A 17408-nucleotide genomic window follows, 5' to 3' on the forward strand; every position below is an offset into this window, starting at 1 on the left:
CTCGTTATATAGGGAGAAGTTGAGCTGCAGGCATGAGACAGCTGTTTATATATGTAATTATGTCCTTCTTTAACTATAGGATTTTTTATCCTAATGAGTGTGCCTGTACTTTTCCTCATGATGGCATGTTGTTCTTTAACCCCTTACGTTTCTTCCTTTCATTTTACCTCTACCTTTTGTTTCCTTAACACAGCATGAGAAGCTACTGTGGCAGCAGGAGTTAAACGTCCCATGCAACTACCCGGGACCTGGCACGTTCTTCCACACTCTCCCTGCAGATGCAAGTGACCCTGTTTGAAAGCATCTGTGCCTATTACATGTTATCACAGCATTTACAGGATTAGGGTGGATTTGCTGTGTTTGCTCAGGGCCACCAGATAGCTGTAACTTTGCAAATGACAGAGACTGAGGAATTTTATCAGGCGGTGAACGCGGCCCAGAGGAAGCAAGATGAGAATGGCAAACAAATAGATGACGCATGTGTATCGACGCACATAAAATATGTGGTGGCTCTCTCCACACGATAGGAAACGAATTGGTGAAGCTATTATTCTGTATCATCTCTGTTCATCATCGTTGGTCTCAGTTTATATGCACTTGCAGAAATGATGATTGGCATGATTTAGATGACAAACGCTGAAAAAATAGGCGCTGAACAAGTGAGAAGAATCAAACCAGTGGATCATTTGGACGAGGAGGAGCATTTCACCAGTTCAAAACATGTCCTTGAAACACTCATACAGGGGCCAAACAAATCACAATTCTCATCATCACAGACAGCAACTGAGTCCATAATCAGTCTCATTCTGTTATGTATTTGCATGATGAAGTTGCAGGATCTGGATCTGAATATCCGGTCTAGCCTGTTGGTTGATGCAGGGCAAAACTCCCAGAAGAAGCCCTGAAAGAAAAAGACTGTGCCAATGCTGTTGAGTGCATCATCACAATCCAGAGGAGTAAAGGCTTTGAAAAACAGGTACTTTAATTTTAAATTGCCCTACATCCCTCATAAGCTGTTCATTATGTTTAAAGGTAATATGGGATCTTTGAAGATATAGCATTTTGGTGTGTATGAAAGGACCAGCCTCTCAGACTTTGATCAAGAGCTGCAGGAGCATCCATCTCCACTGCTCTAAAGAAAGGACCCTTACCACCAGTGCCCTCTATGAAAGGCAACTCCAACTCCCAGCAGACACTTGATGGCACAGAGGGAATAGACAAGGCTCAGATTCCTCCACCAACGTCTGCTCCAGTTCCAGTTGTTCCATAGAGGATCAAAAAGAGTGCAAGTTTAAAATGTGTAAGAGGGCAACAATTACACACATTTCTTCAATATCTATTTAAGCACTAGTTCATTTAAAATTTTCTCTGTGGTTAGTTGGGGTCTTCAACAGATCCAGATAGTGGCTGACCTCATCCTGACTGCACTGAATATTCAATATTATTAATGCACGACCCACATTATATAGTATTGTGCTTAATGCAGGTATAATCAACCTATATCAGTGTATCAAAGACAATGTGTGAGAGAGGTCACTGATAGTGACAGATATGATGTTGACATGAATATCCCACTTCCCCTTGTTTTGTTATTTTAGCTTCAACCCATAACTTAACTGTTGTAGTTCATTGAACAATACCTGCTCAGCAAAGGTGCAAGGACAGAGAAGGAACACAGTGATCTATACAGTGCGGAATTTGGCAGCTAAAAGACCAGCTATGTACCCGTCGGTTGGTGGAGAACAAAAACAGAGCTAAAAGGGTTTAAAAGGGGGTATAGCATGTGGGCCTCCTCATGCAATAGTGCAGCCCTTCAGGCCTTCTTGCGGCTTGAACAAAATGGATGTGAGCCTTTGTTCTACGTGCTGTATTGCTATGGCTTCATTCCAGATCTGGCAAACTGGAGCAGACCGCACAAGTGCATTCATTCCAGGCACGTGGTATGTGGGCTGGATGACTATGTGACAGTGTGACAGTGTGGGCCAGAGCTGGGCCAAAACAACACTTGTCATACAGCCTTTGCCAGGTGGCCAAACCTGACTTCAGATGAATGATGATGATGCTGTTTAACTGCTGGAAGTAATGTGTGCAAACTTTTAGCCAAAGACAAGTCAGCATCGTGTTCAATGCTTGTCTCTGCTTCCAGGTGACCTAAATACCAGTTTAAAGTGAAATGGTAAAACATCTATATCAGATTTTTTCATTTATGAGATTATCATTTCAACCTGTTGTGGGGTTCAGGGGGTGGGTGACAGATAACGGTTGAAAACCCCTTCAGGTAAAGATAGAGGTGCAGCTAAACTGTGGAAGATGTGGGTGTGCACGCGTGCCTACAGAAAGCCCCGCGCACACGCCCCCCCCTCTCTCTCTCTCTCTCTCTCTCTCTCTCCCTCTCTCTCTCTCTCACACACACACTCTCTCTCTCACTTTCTCTCTCACTTCATTCAATGCTTCACCCTGAGCTGCTGCGGCTCACTCCCTGTGTCACACCGGGAACAAACGGCTTTTAAACGGGCACCATGAGAGGCTCCTGCCGCCCGAGGAACACGAGGGACCGGGCAGGTAAGGACGCGAACTCCCGCCGAACATACACTTTTATTTCTATTCCCTCAGGCGTGTGTACAGCGTTTGTGTGTGTGTGTGTGTGTGTGTTAGTGAGTGAGTGAGAGGGGGTGTGTGTGTGTGTTATGGAGCAGCTGGGTTAGCCGAGGTAAACAAGTCTGTGTCACGTAGGCAGCGAGGCTTCACAGGAGCTGACTGCGGTCTCTACTCAGCGGAGACACGGAACTGACTGCGACACACAGCTGGAGGACACACTGGTTGTCTCAGGTTTCATGCGATGGAGACATAAGTTTGTCACTTTGCTGACAGCAGAGGTGTTTTAGGGAGCTAGCATCGTCTGCTGCTGGGGTTAGCCTGTGTGCTAATCTGTGCAGTGCAGGGACAGTGAAGAGGAGGATGTAAACACGGCGGTGTGGTGTCCTACATGTCCACAAACACCCTGTCACTTTGCTGGTGTAGAGCCACACAACATGGCTGCTTTGTGTTGTAGATCCACTGTGAAGACAACTTGACCCTGACCTCCAGGCTCATGTCCCTGAAACTTTTGTTTCCCCAGAGACACTGTGCACATGATCCTTTGGGTAAAGGACAGTATGAGGAGTAAAGTAGAGGAGCTCCTCCTGTGGCTCACTCATTGGTTAGAATGTAAATACATCCGGTCTATTTGATTGTCCCAAAATGTCAATTTTGACAAGGTATGTGTTTCCTACAAGGAAGTCTGCGTATTAATCACAACATGGAAGACAGATGCCTCAAACCCCTGGTGGAAGAAGTGTTGTCCCACTACATCTCTATTATTGTTGAAGGTGCTTCAGTTTGTACATTGAGTACTAAACAAGGCATCACATTCATACTAATGGCATCTGGACCACTGCTAATACCCTGGCCTATATAATCCAAAGACTCAGTTATTAAAAGAATAGACTGTTATGTAATTCTATTAGTCATGTAGCCCAGAGGGTAACAATACATTTCCCCGTGCTGCCGTGTTGTGACAGCTTTGAGGGATTCGCTGCTGTCCTCTGCATGGATGTGTTCGCGGGTGTTTTTAGTGTCCGCAGCTGGAGCTGTTGTGGTAGATGTAAAGGGGATGAGCGTGGCCCAGTGTTGGTGAGGCAGGAACTGTGTTGTGTTGTGCTGTGCTGGCTGTGTGCCTCCACACAGAGAGGTGGGGCAGGGGCTGAGCAGAAAAACAGGAAAAACACATTATTAAGTCACATCTTTGTATGTACGTAGGGCCTTATTTTAAGCATGCTGGGAAACAAATAAACATCAGATCTGTATTTTACTCTTTCTCTATGATGCTGCTAACCATTTCTGTGCACATGAATCTGCTGGAAGGGCAATGGAGACTGGTTGTGAAAGCATCAGCTTGCTGCGGTTTGATAGAGCCCCATGTTTTTATTGCTGCAGAGGGAGAGAAATATGCTTCAGTGCATGCAGCAGATCCAGATCATACCCCTAAGTGCATTTCACAGTATCCGTATACCCCACAGCCCATCATCATCCACATCCCTCAGAGGCTGCCTCCTGCTTTTTCTCAACCTTTCTTTCAATCTCCTTATTCTACTCAATACTCGTTCTATCTCCGTCACATCCCTGCTCTAAATAATCTCAGGATATCATTCCTCCTCCTTATTCACAGTCTCTCTCTCTCTCGCTGCACCTCCCTCGCTCGATCCCTCCCTCCCTCTGTCTGCTCTCTATCTGGAGGAAAGTTCACCCGCTCGCTCTGAATCTCATTATAGGATTCAGGCAGAGCTGTTGCCTCTGTGTGTGTGTTTGTGTGTGATGCAGTTACAGTGCGCTTGCTCAGTGCACTGACGAAGCAGCTGTTTTTGCATCTGGGAGCATTCAAGGCCAGAGATGATGATGGTGTTATTTTGTATGTTTGATGTTCACACATGTAGTGGGGTTTCTGCATAGCAGAGACATGACTTTTTTTTCAGATGAAACTGTTTCTTCTCTCATCGATAACACAATGGATTCCTATTGATTCTGAATTACAGTTTTTTCAATTTAATGCTAAAAAGACTAGTCTGTTTATCTTTGTTGCCAGTGTATTTGATGATCACATATATTCTCTAGCAATAGGGCTGAAATGCTCTGTTTGCTGCTTCTCCAACTGGAGCACCGGCTGTGTTCTTTAGATTAGTGTAAATTTGATGTCTGACGACTGCATCATCGCTTGGGCTTCTGGGAAATTGAGGAGCTTTTTTGACGATTGCTCATCATAATAATTACTAGTCAAAATGTAACCTGTTATTCAAAACATAATCAGTAGATTGATTGATAATGAAAGAATCTCTAGGCCTAATATAAACCACTACAGACCATAGAGGGACAGTTTGTTAACCATATGGACAACCCTGGCCTCATGCCAACTCCTTTAGGGTGAGTTCAGTTGAGGACAGCAACTGTTGTGTGGGCAAATCTTTACAGCCAGGGTCCATACATCTTTGCGGTAGCGGTTATAGCGACAATCACATATGAGTGTGATGTTCTGCCCTCAACTTACATTTGGCCATGTGGTGTAGACGGTCAGCAGAAACCTAAATTCTCAGGTCTTGATGTCTTGAGGAGAAAACCACTCAATGTGCTATTGTCTGGATCAGTATAAATGTAAGTGTCACCATTGTGTTTTTTGTGGTCACTCTTTTATAGTATATAGTAAATACACAACATCAGATAAGCCAGTAATTAATCTTTTTGGAACTTTGATGGTATACCTATTAAGGGTCTAAATAGTGTGAACACTTCATCCTCTGGATTTAATTTACTGGGACTCGTAATCTCAAATCCTACTACCCAGGTGCATCATACTGTTTTCATTTAAGTAATTGTTAGTCGCATTAAAGGGATAGTTCACTAGTTCACATAACTGATTTCAGCTGTTGAGTCAGTGCTTGAAGAATAACTTTGACCAACTCGTGTGCAGAAATATGATTTCTAGCGGGTTTTTGTTTGTGTTGAATGTTAACATGTGTTAATGGGATTACTGTTACAAACTGTGAGGTTTAGTATCTCCCTGATGGGATTAGTCCTGTTGACTTGCTGACTGACCTCTGGCTGTGTTTACTATTACACTTGATGCTGGACTGATCACACCTCTGCTAACAGAGTAATTCATCCTCTTTAATGCATCTTTGTCCTAATAGCTTTGTGTGTTCATCTAAATTCAACTCTTGTGGCCTTTAAAGATGGGTGCACAGTGCCACCTGGTGTCAAATGTTTGACAGTGCAATAGGCTGACAAAAAAAAATACAGTGCCGCTACCTAAGTCATAACAAGTCATCACAAGGCTGCACTCTTCTTTTTCTTGACTCTTGTACAGAGAAATGATTGATAGACAGAAAATAAATGTACGTTTTATGCTTTAATTGAACAAGAGAGCTCCTGGAAATCTAATCAGTTTAGCAAAAATATCAAACAGTTTCTGGCACTTCTTTTTAAATATAAGCATTTGTTTTCTAAATAGCTCGAGGGAATCACTTTGGAATGTGCCGGGCATTCCCTTGCTTTAAAAAAAAATGTATTTATAGATTACGCTTTTTAATTAATTACTGCTGATAAGTAGTAATTATTAAGTAGTAATTGATAAAACATTTTGATATAGAACACCAGGAAACACTGAAAATGTCCATTAGAATAAGAGACCAGGTTGACAATTCATGATTTATTATGATTTGTTCTATTTGTCAGAGCCCAACACCAAAAATATTGAATTTAATGGATAGTAAAGAAATAAAAACAATAAGTCTTGACACCTGAGAAGCTAGAAACACTGTTTGTCAAAATCAAACCTCATTATTGATTGATTGATTCTGTGAATGGACACTTAGGTTTGTAACATATCCTTCAAGTCTTTTTCGGGCTATAGACCAGACGTGAATCATAATCAGAAAAAATAACAAGATGTATTATAAAATCTACTGCTCTTAATGTATCTATTTTTAAACAAATACAATAGATTAACTGCATTCATCTCTTGTTATTATAAAATAATAACATTAATGATAATTATCATTAATTCAATAATAAATGAATGAATAGTTAATGACGTCTAATACCAACAACAAGAGCAGCTGATTTAAATCCTGGATGAAATATTGACATAGTAACAGGAGGTGTTGTGTGTGTGTGTGTGTGTGTTATGGAGCTGTTGATGACGTTTGCCATAAGAAGGATGCCGGGTCGTTACCCGGGGGGGGGGGCCGTGCCTGGGTCGTGTCGCTGTTGAGGCTGCGATAGTTTTCTTCATCATGCACGCCCTCAGTATCCCTGGTACTCCTCTCCTATTGGCTGTTGGAGCCGTCGTCTCTTCTCTGATTGGTCCAGTCGCCCGCTGCATTCACTGCCCATGCGTGTTGCGCGTGAACCGAACACTTGTTTTTCTTCACTCATTTCCTTTTGTCCTGCTTCAGCTCAGTCCTCTATACGAAGTATTACGGTAACGCGTCATTCCCAGAAACAAGGATCTAGGCTTGTTTGTCTGTACTGGAAATGTATTTGTGAAAAATATTCTAGGAGTTTTATTTGTCATATCCAAGACTTTTAGCTAAATGTGAAACATTAACTAGATGTCAAAAAACAGCCACAACAAAGTACAAAAAAGGAAATCCCCAAAATTCTAACCTATAGTGCCAAATACCCAAATTTTGTGAATGTAATCATTTACAAACTAAGTAACTTATAAGGGAGACATAATATCGATTGGTCATCTTCCTGAGTTGTTTTATCTCAGTTTGTGTCAAACACTGTGAAACTGACATGTATTAATAATACGCAAATAAATACACAAATCCTGCACTTTACCTCTTTAGGGGCATTTTGTATACTTCTTTATTAAGAACGTGCACAGCATAGGGCTGAAGTCGCATGGGCAGTAGCCCGTTTGTCCTCTTTGAGATCTTAACAAGATACTGAACCCCAAATTGCCCCTTCTCAAAGAGAAAGGGCTGCACATGAATTTAAAGCTTTGAGTGTTCATGAGTACAAGAAAAGTACAAACCATTTCGTGCACAACTCAGATGCTTTCACTACAGCACATGACAACTCCGGATTGTTCAGATGAGGGGTGGTGCAGCAGGATTTTAACGTATAAATTCCGCTGTGGAGATCCCTTGTTTTTGTTTTTAGCACATCGACACTGGCATCACTCCTTATTATGGCAGTGCTTTTTCATCCTGAGGCTTTTGTATTTTGCTGTAGCGGGTTCTCATCAACACACCCAGTCACTTGTATTGAATCCTGCGGAGGATCTCCTGTTGTGTTTTCACATGTGGCCCCTAAAGACTGTCTGTGGACATTTTACTTGAAGACTGGAAACAGAAGCTCCACCGAAAGTCCAGAATCTCTCACTTGGACATTGTCCTCTCACGTACAGCCACTCCGAAAAATGTGTGAAAATTATCCAGAGTTCAGTGCATGTCTGAAAGCAGCTTTTGGCAGTTACCACGATGCACTTGTGATGTGATTGTTTGACATTATGTCGATTATCACAGAATTTGCTCTATCGTTATAATGTATAGGAACAAATGTAGGAAATAGTGGTTACAGTGCATCCTTCTCCGCGCGCTTTGTTTTGCTCCATCACTTTGGGTTGCGCGTGTGCTCCGGTCGTTACGGTAACGCGGAGCTGCTGTTCCTCAGCTGATATGCTCCCCCCTCCTGCTCCTGCTGCTGAATCAGTACGCCGGGTCTGCAGCCCCCCGCCTCACTCAGCCTGTGTGCTCAGGTTAGCAGGGGGACATCCAGCATGTTGGACAACGAGGACTTCGTGTCGGACACGTCCCCGCGGGAGCTCACTCAGAACCCGCTGCGGAAGATCTGGATGCCGAATGAGACCGGCCACATAGCGCAGCGACGGGGTAAGATGCTGCCGCGCGTCAGAGGATGGGACCGGGAGGAGGTGGTGTCTCCGATCGGTCCTGCTCGCGTCTTCCCGTGTCCCTGAGCCCATCTGTCCTCTCACCTCTTTAATATTCAGTTGTATTACGGTTGTTTTGGAGGTTGCTTACAGACTTGCTGAGTAGTCCTGCCTCTTGTGTTGCATCATCTTTACCATGAAATCTCATGCGCGGAGACAAATCAGAATAGCACTTAGAAATAATTAGAATCCCGCTTAATTGAATCGGACCAAATGACACACTCATGACCCAAACGAATTACCCAGGACTACCTCTCTAACATCCTGTGTGTGTGTGTGTGTGTGTGTGTGTGTGTGTGTGTGTGTGTGTGTGTGTGTGTGTGTGTGTGTGTGTGTGTGTGTGTGTGTGTGTGTGTGTGTGTGTGTGTGTGTGTGTGTGTGTGTGTGTGTGCCCATGCAGAGCAGTTTTCAGTCTGGTCTGCTCTCTCTGCAGCGCACCTGGTTTTTGCTGAGTCAAGCTCTGACCGTTTCAAGCTGTTTTATTTTTTTCAAACACTCTGCAGCCAGCCCAGCCCTGCAGGAGGCAATTAACCCTCTTCAACTTGATCTCTAAACTTTGATTTCTGATTGTATAAAATTCTCACTATATGTGATGAAATGTCATTCTCCATATCATCTGTGACGCGAGGAAGATATCTGATATCGTTTTTTTACTTTTAATGGTTTTAGTTCTGTATAGGCAACAGTTTTACACTTTGAACCAATTTCATTGTTAAAAAAAGTATCCCAATTTGAAATGCTGGCAGCAGAATCTAAAATGCTGTTTATGACAATTCCCATCGAGGTGTCAGGAATAACTGTTATTTGACTGTTTCGAGCTCATTTGTGCCTGCTGTTCCTCAGTACAGCAACAATGATGCAGCAAACTGTAGTGAAGTCAAGGCAACAGATTTGATCATCATTTGAAACTGTAGCATTCCCCTATTTCATCTGATACAAGAACAATACATCATACAAGCTAACCAACTAGTCCTGACTACATTAGCTGTAAAAGCTAATCTTCTCTACTAATATTTTTCTCTTGATATCCATCAAACAAACATGAAACATGGCAACATGAATAAGAATCTTCTTAGCCATCTACATACATATGTACATGCAACAAGTAAGTAATAGCTAGTTGTGCTTTCTTGTTTTTAATGGATGATGTGTCTCCACTTTCTTGCACTGTCCGGAAAAGAAGCTTAAATATCCCGGATAGGAACGCTGCCATCTTTTGCATTTGGAGTCTGAGCTGTAGTGGCAGGGGAAGTTGTGCTATCATGGTCCCGCTGATACACACAATCAACCAATCACAAGACACGGGGCTGCAAGTAAAATCTAATAAAAGTTTGGGTTTCTGTGTCTGCTTCACTTTCAGTCTGTATGACCAATTGCCCGACGCTCATTGTGACTGTGGGACTTCCAGCCCGAGGGAAGACTTACATTTCGAAGAAGCTCACACGCTACTTGAACTGGATCGGTGTGCCAACCAAAGGTAGAGACTGAACTCGCAAACACACAAACCTTGCACAGGGCGTTTTCTTTTTTTGCAAATGTCAAGCGCAAACAAATTTGAAACGCTCCATCATTAAACACAAATTATGTCTGTTTGCAATAGAGTTCAATGTCGGCCAGTATCGGAGGGAGTGTCTGAAGATCTACAAGTCCTTTGAGTTTTTCCGTCCGGATAATGAAGAAGGTTTAAAAATCAGACGGTGAGTCCACATTGTTTTCTCCAACACTCGACCTGTACCATGCAGGTGAGGTCTGCTGGATACAGCCACCAGCCACTCTGAAGAACTGTGAAATCTGCTGGACTGAAAACCAGCAGTCTGGTTATTCTATACAGTAATTACATAATACTGCAGTTGCTAATCCTACTGTCTCGTAGGTGTATGATACAGAACACAGTTAAATTAAATCTGGGGACCCTAAGACAAACATTATAGAACAAATTTGAAGTGAGCATAAACCTGAATTGAAAGCATTGGTGAAAATCACTGATATTGTCAAAATGATCTGTTTACCAATCAGATTTCCAGAGTTTATGAGATATCAGTTACTTTCTGGTGTAAGTTTGATTCATTAAACTTCCCAAAGTTTTGTACACTCAGTTTTTAGGGCAGTGGATGGTCATGAAAATACTTTCTACTTTATTTTTACTTCTTTAAAATCTTGACGAACAAAACATGATCATAAAGGATTGTTTGATCCTCATTTGTCTTCAAATAATTAATATCTTATTTTCAGCATGTCTATCTCCTTGGAGAACTTATCACTGTTGTAAATGCTATAATTTTTGTAAACCATGGTCAAATTTAACAGTCTCTCATAATTTTTTCCACGCATAACATAATACAAGGCCTTGAGATTATTACATCTTGTCTTGCAAACTTCCAAAGTAGTTGCAGCTACTTGGTAAAGTGTTGGACATGCAGTGACCTGACTGTGTCTGCTGTGTTTCAACAGTCACTGTGCGATGGCAGCTCTCAATGATGTTCGGCAGTACCTGTGTGTTGAAGGAGGGCAGGTGGCGGTGAGTCCTTGATACTGTCCCTGAAGTCTGCTTGACACATTATTAATACAATAATTAAGCATAAGTCAGGGCTTAATTAGAAATTATTTTTTCCGGCCCTTTCAGGTCTTTGATGCCACAAATACAACAAGAGAAAGAAGAGGAACCATCGTGAAGTTCGCTGATCAGAATGGGTTCAAGGTATTTTCACCAAGCATTTTAACTGAATCATTAGTCCTCTTGACTTAATGTTTCTCTGAGTCTTAAATATTGTTTTGTCAATGCAGGTGTTTTTTGTGGAGTCTGTGTGTGAGGACCCTGATGTCATTGCACAAAATATAGTGGTAAGTGTTTTTGAATCCTGTCTCTTTTAAATAGATGCATACTTAAGTGATACTTTCAAATCAAAGTATATGCAATGTGAGTTTTGTAGAGGTGCTGATTGGTGGATTTTTTTACTTAGTTATGCAAGCTGAATTTTAGCTATAATTTTTAATACCTGTTTTACACCAAAAATAGCAGGTTTTTAACATGAGTAAAACCGTTAAAAAAAGCGATTGACTCCTTTCCTTTTGCCAGTTGAGGACATTGCCTTTCTGTTTTTCCTGCCTGTTCGTCATGTTCAACATCACAAACGCACCAAAGGCTGGGGCGCTCTCTCACTTCACTGTCTTGCCAAATTAGCCGAATTAATATTCATCAGGGGATCACGTTTGCAACACTGCCCATTGAATCCAGAGCCGATTAAAACCTGCATCTGCTGGTCAGAGCAGAGGGAAGAGAACAGTGGAGCTCTAGTTCAGATTTGCTCGGCATGACAAAGTGCTTAAAGCGTCAGGCAGCCGTCACGCCTGTCTCTCTGCTCACATCCTCTCCTTGTGTTTCCTCTCCTGTAGCAAGTGAAGTTGGGAAGCCCAGACTACATTCACTGCAACACAGAGGAGGCCGTCGAGGATTTCATGGAGAGAATCAAATGTTACGAGTCGTCCTACCAGCCTCTGGACGAGGTTCTGGACAGGTGAGGACACACAAAAACAGTGGATTTAAATCAGCTCCAAAATATCATAGGTGTCTAACTGACTTTCCTGCTCTAGGGACCTGTCCTACATAAAGATCATTGACGTGGGCCGTCAATACTTGGTGAACCATGTTGTCGATCACATCCAGAGTCGAATCGTCTACTACCTGATGAACATCCACATTACGCCACGCTCCATCTACCTGTGCCGTCACGGCGAGAGTGACCTCAACATCAAGGGACGCATCGGAGGAGACTCTGGTTTGTCTAACAGAGGGAAAGAGGTGTGTGTTTGTCACTATGGGTGTATTAAAAACCTGAGTTTTCATCGAATAGATATAATTTATACAATGGTCTGGATTTCTAGTTTGCCAGAAGTCTGAGGAACTTCATCCAGGAGCAGAATATCAAAGAACTGAAGGTGTGGACCAGCCAGATGAAGAGGACAATCCAGACGGCAGAGGGCCTTGGAGTTCCATACGAACAGTGGAAGCCTCTCAACGAAATAGATGCTGTACGTTGATTTCTGTATTTGTGAAATGAATACAGCAGCTCATTTTAAGCCTTTATCTTCTTGAGCTAAACACATCTTCTGTCTTTCAGGGCGTGTGTGAGGAAATGAAGTACGAAGAGATTCAAGAGCATTACCCTCTGGAGTTCGCACTGAGAGACCAAGACAAGTACCGCTACCGCTATCCTAAAGGAGAGGTGAGACTGGGATTCTTCCACATGTCTCATCCTTATTGTTTGTAGGCGCTTCTGTCCTCATGACTGTGTTTGACGTGTCTGTGATTTTCAGTCGTATGAAGACCTGGTGCAGCGACTGGAGCCGGTGATCATGGAGTTGGAGAGACAAGAGAACATTCTGGTGATTTGTCACCAAGCAGTGATGCGCTGTCTTCTCGCATATTTCCTGGACAAGTCTGCAGGTATGAAGGACAAAAGCTTTTTTATTTTGCCTATTTAGAATATATATTGTATTAGTTTTATGGGAAACTGACTTGGAATGGGGAGAATTGTGCTGCCTTTATTCCCACGCCTCACCCTGAACACCTGTTCTTGCTCTATGAAACTTTGGTGAGCCGATAAGATTTCCTGCTAGGATCATGTCCAGGAGGTTCAAGAGTGATGCCAAACTAGGGATCACTTCAAAAGACTGAGACATCATTAAAAATATGCTTCTATCTCTGATAAGTGAGGAAACTTAAACTACAAAGAATACTAAACAGAGTTTTGTGTATTTCTTGTTATTTGTTTAGTTGGGTTTCAGGTCAGTGAGTGGGACTGCACAGTCAGAGCTTCAGTCAACTCATTAATAGGCTTTGTTTTTCTCTACATGAAAATGTCATTAGATAGAATAAACACGTTTGGCTGCAGGAGGCGCTGTTGCTTATTTCGTTTCGAGTTTAATTTGGAACATTTTGAAAAGTTCTTAGTTTAATTTGCAGATTCAAGTGAAAATATGTTTTACACTCTGACCTCCACAAATTAAATGAAGATGTTGACTTCCTGTCTCTGTCTCCACAGATGAGTTGCCTTATCTTAAGTGCCCTTTGCACTCTGTATTAAAGTTGACCCCCGTGGCTTACGGTGAGTTATACCATTTTGTATAAGCTTATATGATGTAGTTACTGTAAATTCCCAAATATTCTACAGCAGTAACCTCTTGTAGTTATATGTTGCTTATAACAATGATGTTGAACTCTCGTTTTATTTTGCGATAACCTGTTACTACCAAAAGAAAACACAATAATGAATCCTCTCCAGTATATAATTTTGCTTTGAAGATTCATTTATAGCACAAAAATAAACATTCAGCATCATATGAGTTATTTTTCTATCGTCACATGATCTACAGTTGTCAGATAGCGTGCACCTAACTGGATCCTTCTTGTTTTGTTTGCTCTCACTCAGGATGTAAAGTGGAGTCTGTCTATTTAAGCGTGGACGCTGTGAACACCCACAGAGACAGACCAGAGGTAGGTATCCTAGGCAGCACACAAAGGTCTGTCAGCAGACAATGTAATCAAGTTGAATCCACGTCATGGGTTTCACCTCAAGTTCAAGACAACGTCCTCTGTGATCTACGACTGAATCAGGACGTCTCAGAAACCGCTGTGTGTTTACAAGCAGTGTGAAGCTTGATCTCTGGAGAGGCACAGTGTGTCCTCCACACTTTCTTCATCTCCCTCCTGAAGCACGCAGACTAGTCACTGGGGATCCGTCCCGCTCTTCTCATCAAGAATGTAAATCTTTCACAACCAGGAAGCTGTGTTCCGTCCACATGAGATCCATGGTGGTAACCATGACAACTGTGACATCCCTTAACATTGACACTCCTACCTCCACCATGACCTCTGGTTTCATATTGGTCTCTCAGTGGTGACAGAAAGGAATGTTACAATTCTGTTTGATATTTTTGTTTGTTTGCTTTTTCATGTTGACTGACATAACTGGAATCAACTGTGTGTGTGCGTGTCTGTTTGTGTGTGTACGTGCCTACATTTGTGAGGACCTATTAGACTTTTTGACCTTTGTGGGTACATTTTGACTGGTCCACACCTTTCATCATACGTACTGTTAGCATGGATGAACCAAACTCTGCTGCGACGTCACAGACTTTCTGAGTTTGGAGCTAAAGATGAGATGTCATCCTATGTCGAGGTTAGAGGATATGAAATGCATTGGTTCTTTACAAGTGTAGGAACGACGTGTGGTGGAACAGTCTGAATTAAAACATAAAAACAAGCACATTACGTTTTGTTTTTAATTCTTATATAAATTAATTTTTCAAATCATGAATTCTTCCCTGATTGTATTTACATAAATTGTTTCCATGTATGCTTTATAACCTGACTGACTTTTTACTTGTGCGTACTAGAACAAATACATTTAACATCGACATTAATTTTGCTGCAGAGAAATGCACTATATCAATACCATTCTCTTGTGTTTAGAATTTATTTTCTGTTTAAAAATGAATGATAATCTGTGATGTCCTGTCCGAATTTTCAGTCACTAGGTAAATTAGGATTTACCTAATTTATTATGAAATCAGTAATAATTTTTGACGTCGCTGGCGAAAACAACTTTTATATTATTTGATCAAATGAAACTATTTTATTTGTTTTTGTCTTTGTCAAGGTTTACTCATTGTGAATATAAATGTACAAATTGAAAAAAAATCACTCTTCTGTTCATTTTTCTGGTGGAAACATCAGTGTTCATTTGTTTTTATGTCAAACATGAACTGCACTCATGTCATGACTGTGTCTGGAAAGTGCACAATCACGGAACACATTTCAGAAGCAATTTGAGTTTGACTTTAATGATTCGTCTCTGAAAAACCTTTAAGGAGTAGTTTGAAAAAAGGATCGCTGGAACAAAAAAGGGGTTAAATTAAACAATTTTAAAAGCTAAAAATTTTAGACACTGAAACATGATCATTATTCAGCTGTAAACACATTTGTATCTCATGTCAACAGTAAGGTGTTTATGTGAACCATGAAGTAAGTTGAAATCAACATTAAATGATATCCATTGGATTTTCAAACATGCATTCAAACAACTATTTTTACCATCACACAGTAAAAGCATTTACAGAAGGAAACCTTTCATGGTCAGTATTAGAGTTTTTAACTACATCAAGCAGAACCTGTTTCATGGTTCAGTTGGGCAACTGACTACTGTTGAGACAGATGAATTGCTCCCTACAGTCACATGCTCACATGTGTATTGCTTCTCCTGAAAATGTCTGTTCTGTTGATTTGTCATTTAGTTGATTGAGGTTGATTTTTAATGTCTAAACTCAAAAAGGTTAAAATTGATTATTACGTATTAAAACAAGCAACAAAGTACTTTCACTGCTGCCACATTGACTATCAGATGAATGAATGAATATCTTGAGCCATTTTACTCACGATTGCTCTTCATGAAGATAATATGACATCAAGGGATTTCTCTGTGAAAAGAATCTAATTTAAAAATGTCAGATAAGTAATGTGAGACTATAACTCAGTCCGCTCTTCTGTTATGGCTCTTTCAGAATGTGACTGTGGTCCGCAGCACCGAAGACGCCCTGCTAACAGTCCCAGCTCACTTCTGATCTCCTGCACTTCCTGTTACAGCTGAGACCTCGTCCGACAGCGTCATTTTAACGGTGGTCCTCTCCATCTGTCACTGATCCGGAGAAATGAGCATCTCCCCAGACTTCAACTTTAAAGCACTTTGAGTAAATACGATCCATTTTTATACATCTGTTTGTTGTGAACTGAAATGGTCCTGTAGCTCGAAAACGCCAATATTTTTTATATTTAGTTCAGTTGTCATTGTAATATTCCCTTCACTTTCTCTGTCTTTTCTCATGGATTATATTTAACATCTACTGTATATTGTGCTCTTTGTATATTGCCAGGTGCTTTCTGTGTTTGTGATGTTTTTCCTTGTATGAAGAACATGTACCATGATCCCAAAAACACCTTTGATCAATGTCCTTAATCCCTAAAGACACAAAATTAATATTTACATTTTTGTAAAAGAACATTTTTCCTGGTTATCGATTTATAGTTTAAAAAAGAACCCGCTCATGTGTTGGGTTTGCCTACTTTGATTTCAGATGGTAAAAAACATTCCAAAGGTGCTGAAAAAAAAAAAAAATCACCTTTAAAAGTGGAACTAGCATTATAAATGCAACCATTTTCTGTCAAATGTGCAGTGAATAGTCATAGTATTAACCTTTTTGTTGCAGTCTTATGCCTATATATAGAAAACATGTCCCCCTCATCAATAAACACTCAATTCCCCATTATGACAAAGCAAAACTAGACTGACATTTTGCAGATTTGGAAAAACTCAAATATTTAATTTACACAAGTATTCAGACCATTTGCTGGTACACGTGAAGTTTAGCTTCGGCCTTAGGCCCTTCTCACACATTTGATCAATTGGGCAGCCGCCTCTAAGAAGAGTCCTAGCTGTGCTAACTTCTCCCTTTAAGAATGATGGAGACCACTTTGCTCTTCTAAAACAAAATTGGGGGGGGGGGGGGGGGGCTCCACACACTCTTGTCTCTGAGCTCTGCATCTCCTTCAACCTTTGCTTGTCAGCTGTGAGCAGACGTGTGTGTGTGCATGTCCAACAATTGAATTGACAAAAGACAATCAAATCAAGGTGAAGAAACATTTCACATGAAACACTTTGTGGGAACTCTCAGTTTTTACTTTTTAGTACATTTGAAAACACTTAAAATTGCTTTATCGTCATCTGGTATTGAGTCTACATTGAAGCAAGAAAATGTTTTTTTTATACAGCATGAGGCTGCGGCAAAACAAAATATACAGTGAAGGAGTAGTGAACTTCCTGAATGCCCTGCAGCTCCTGCTCTGTCATTCAAACAGACTTCA

The 17408-nt window shown here is 41.2% G+C and overlaps 1 protein-coding gene across 4 annotated transcripts; it reads left to right on the top strand.

Annotated features, from left to right (window-relative positions):
* Positions 1–2460: 2460 nt before the first annotated feature.
* pfkfb4b (6-phosphofructo-2-kinase/fructose-2,6-biphosphatase 4b) lies at positions 2461–17034 on the top strand. 4 transcript variants are annotated; one of them, XM_061069111.1, is made up of 14 exons: positions 2461–2562; positions 9852–9968; positions 10092–10188; positions 10943–11009; positions 11115–11189; positions 11276–11332; positions 11885–12006; positions 12083–12290; positions 12374–12520; positions 12610–12714; positions 12806–12935; positions 13534–13596; positions 13921–13985; positions 16052–17034. In XM_061069111.1, exons 1-14 carry the CDS (start codon positions 2520–2522, stop codon positions 16109–16111), a joined length of 1356 nt encoding a protein of 451 aa, XP_060925094.1. In that variant the 5' UTR covers positions 2461–2519; the 3' UTR covers positions 16112–17034. The 4 variants fall into 4 exon arrangements, with proteins under 4 accessions (XP_060925094.1, XP_060925092.1, XP_060925093.1 ...); XM_061069110.1 differs by lacking the exon at positions 2461–2562 and adding an exon at positions 8262–8432; XM_061069109.1 differs by lacking the exon at positions 16052–17034 and having other exon boundaries at positions 2463–2562; positions 13921–14754.
* The last annotated feature ends 374 nt before the right edge of the window (positions 17035–17408 follow it).

This window comes from Limanda limanda, chromosome 4, assembly GCF_963576545.1.
Source record: "Limanda limanda chromosome 4, fLimLim1.1, whole genome shotgun sequence".
Classification (NCBI taxonomy): Eukaryota; Metazoa; Chordata; class Actinopteri; order Pleuronectiformes; family Pleuronectidae; genus Limanda; species Limanda limanda.

What these genes read in the sequence shown, in the direction of transcription:
- pfkfb4b (XM_061069108.1), top strand. Translation starts at nt 8,321, where the DNA reads ATGTTGGACAACGAGGACTTCGTGTCGGACACGTCCCCGCGGGAGCTC. An exon ending in TTGAAGGAGGGCAGGTGGCG is followed by an intron (nt 11,010 to 11,114) that starts GTGAGTCCTTGA and finishes CGGCCCTTTCAG; the next exon opens with GTCTTTGATGCCACAAATAC. An exon ending in CTCTCAACGAAATAGATGCT is followed by an intron (nt 12,521 to 12,609) that starts GTACGTTGATTT and finishes TCTGTCTTTCAG; the next exon opens with GGCGTGTGTGAGGAAATGAA.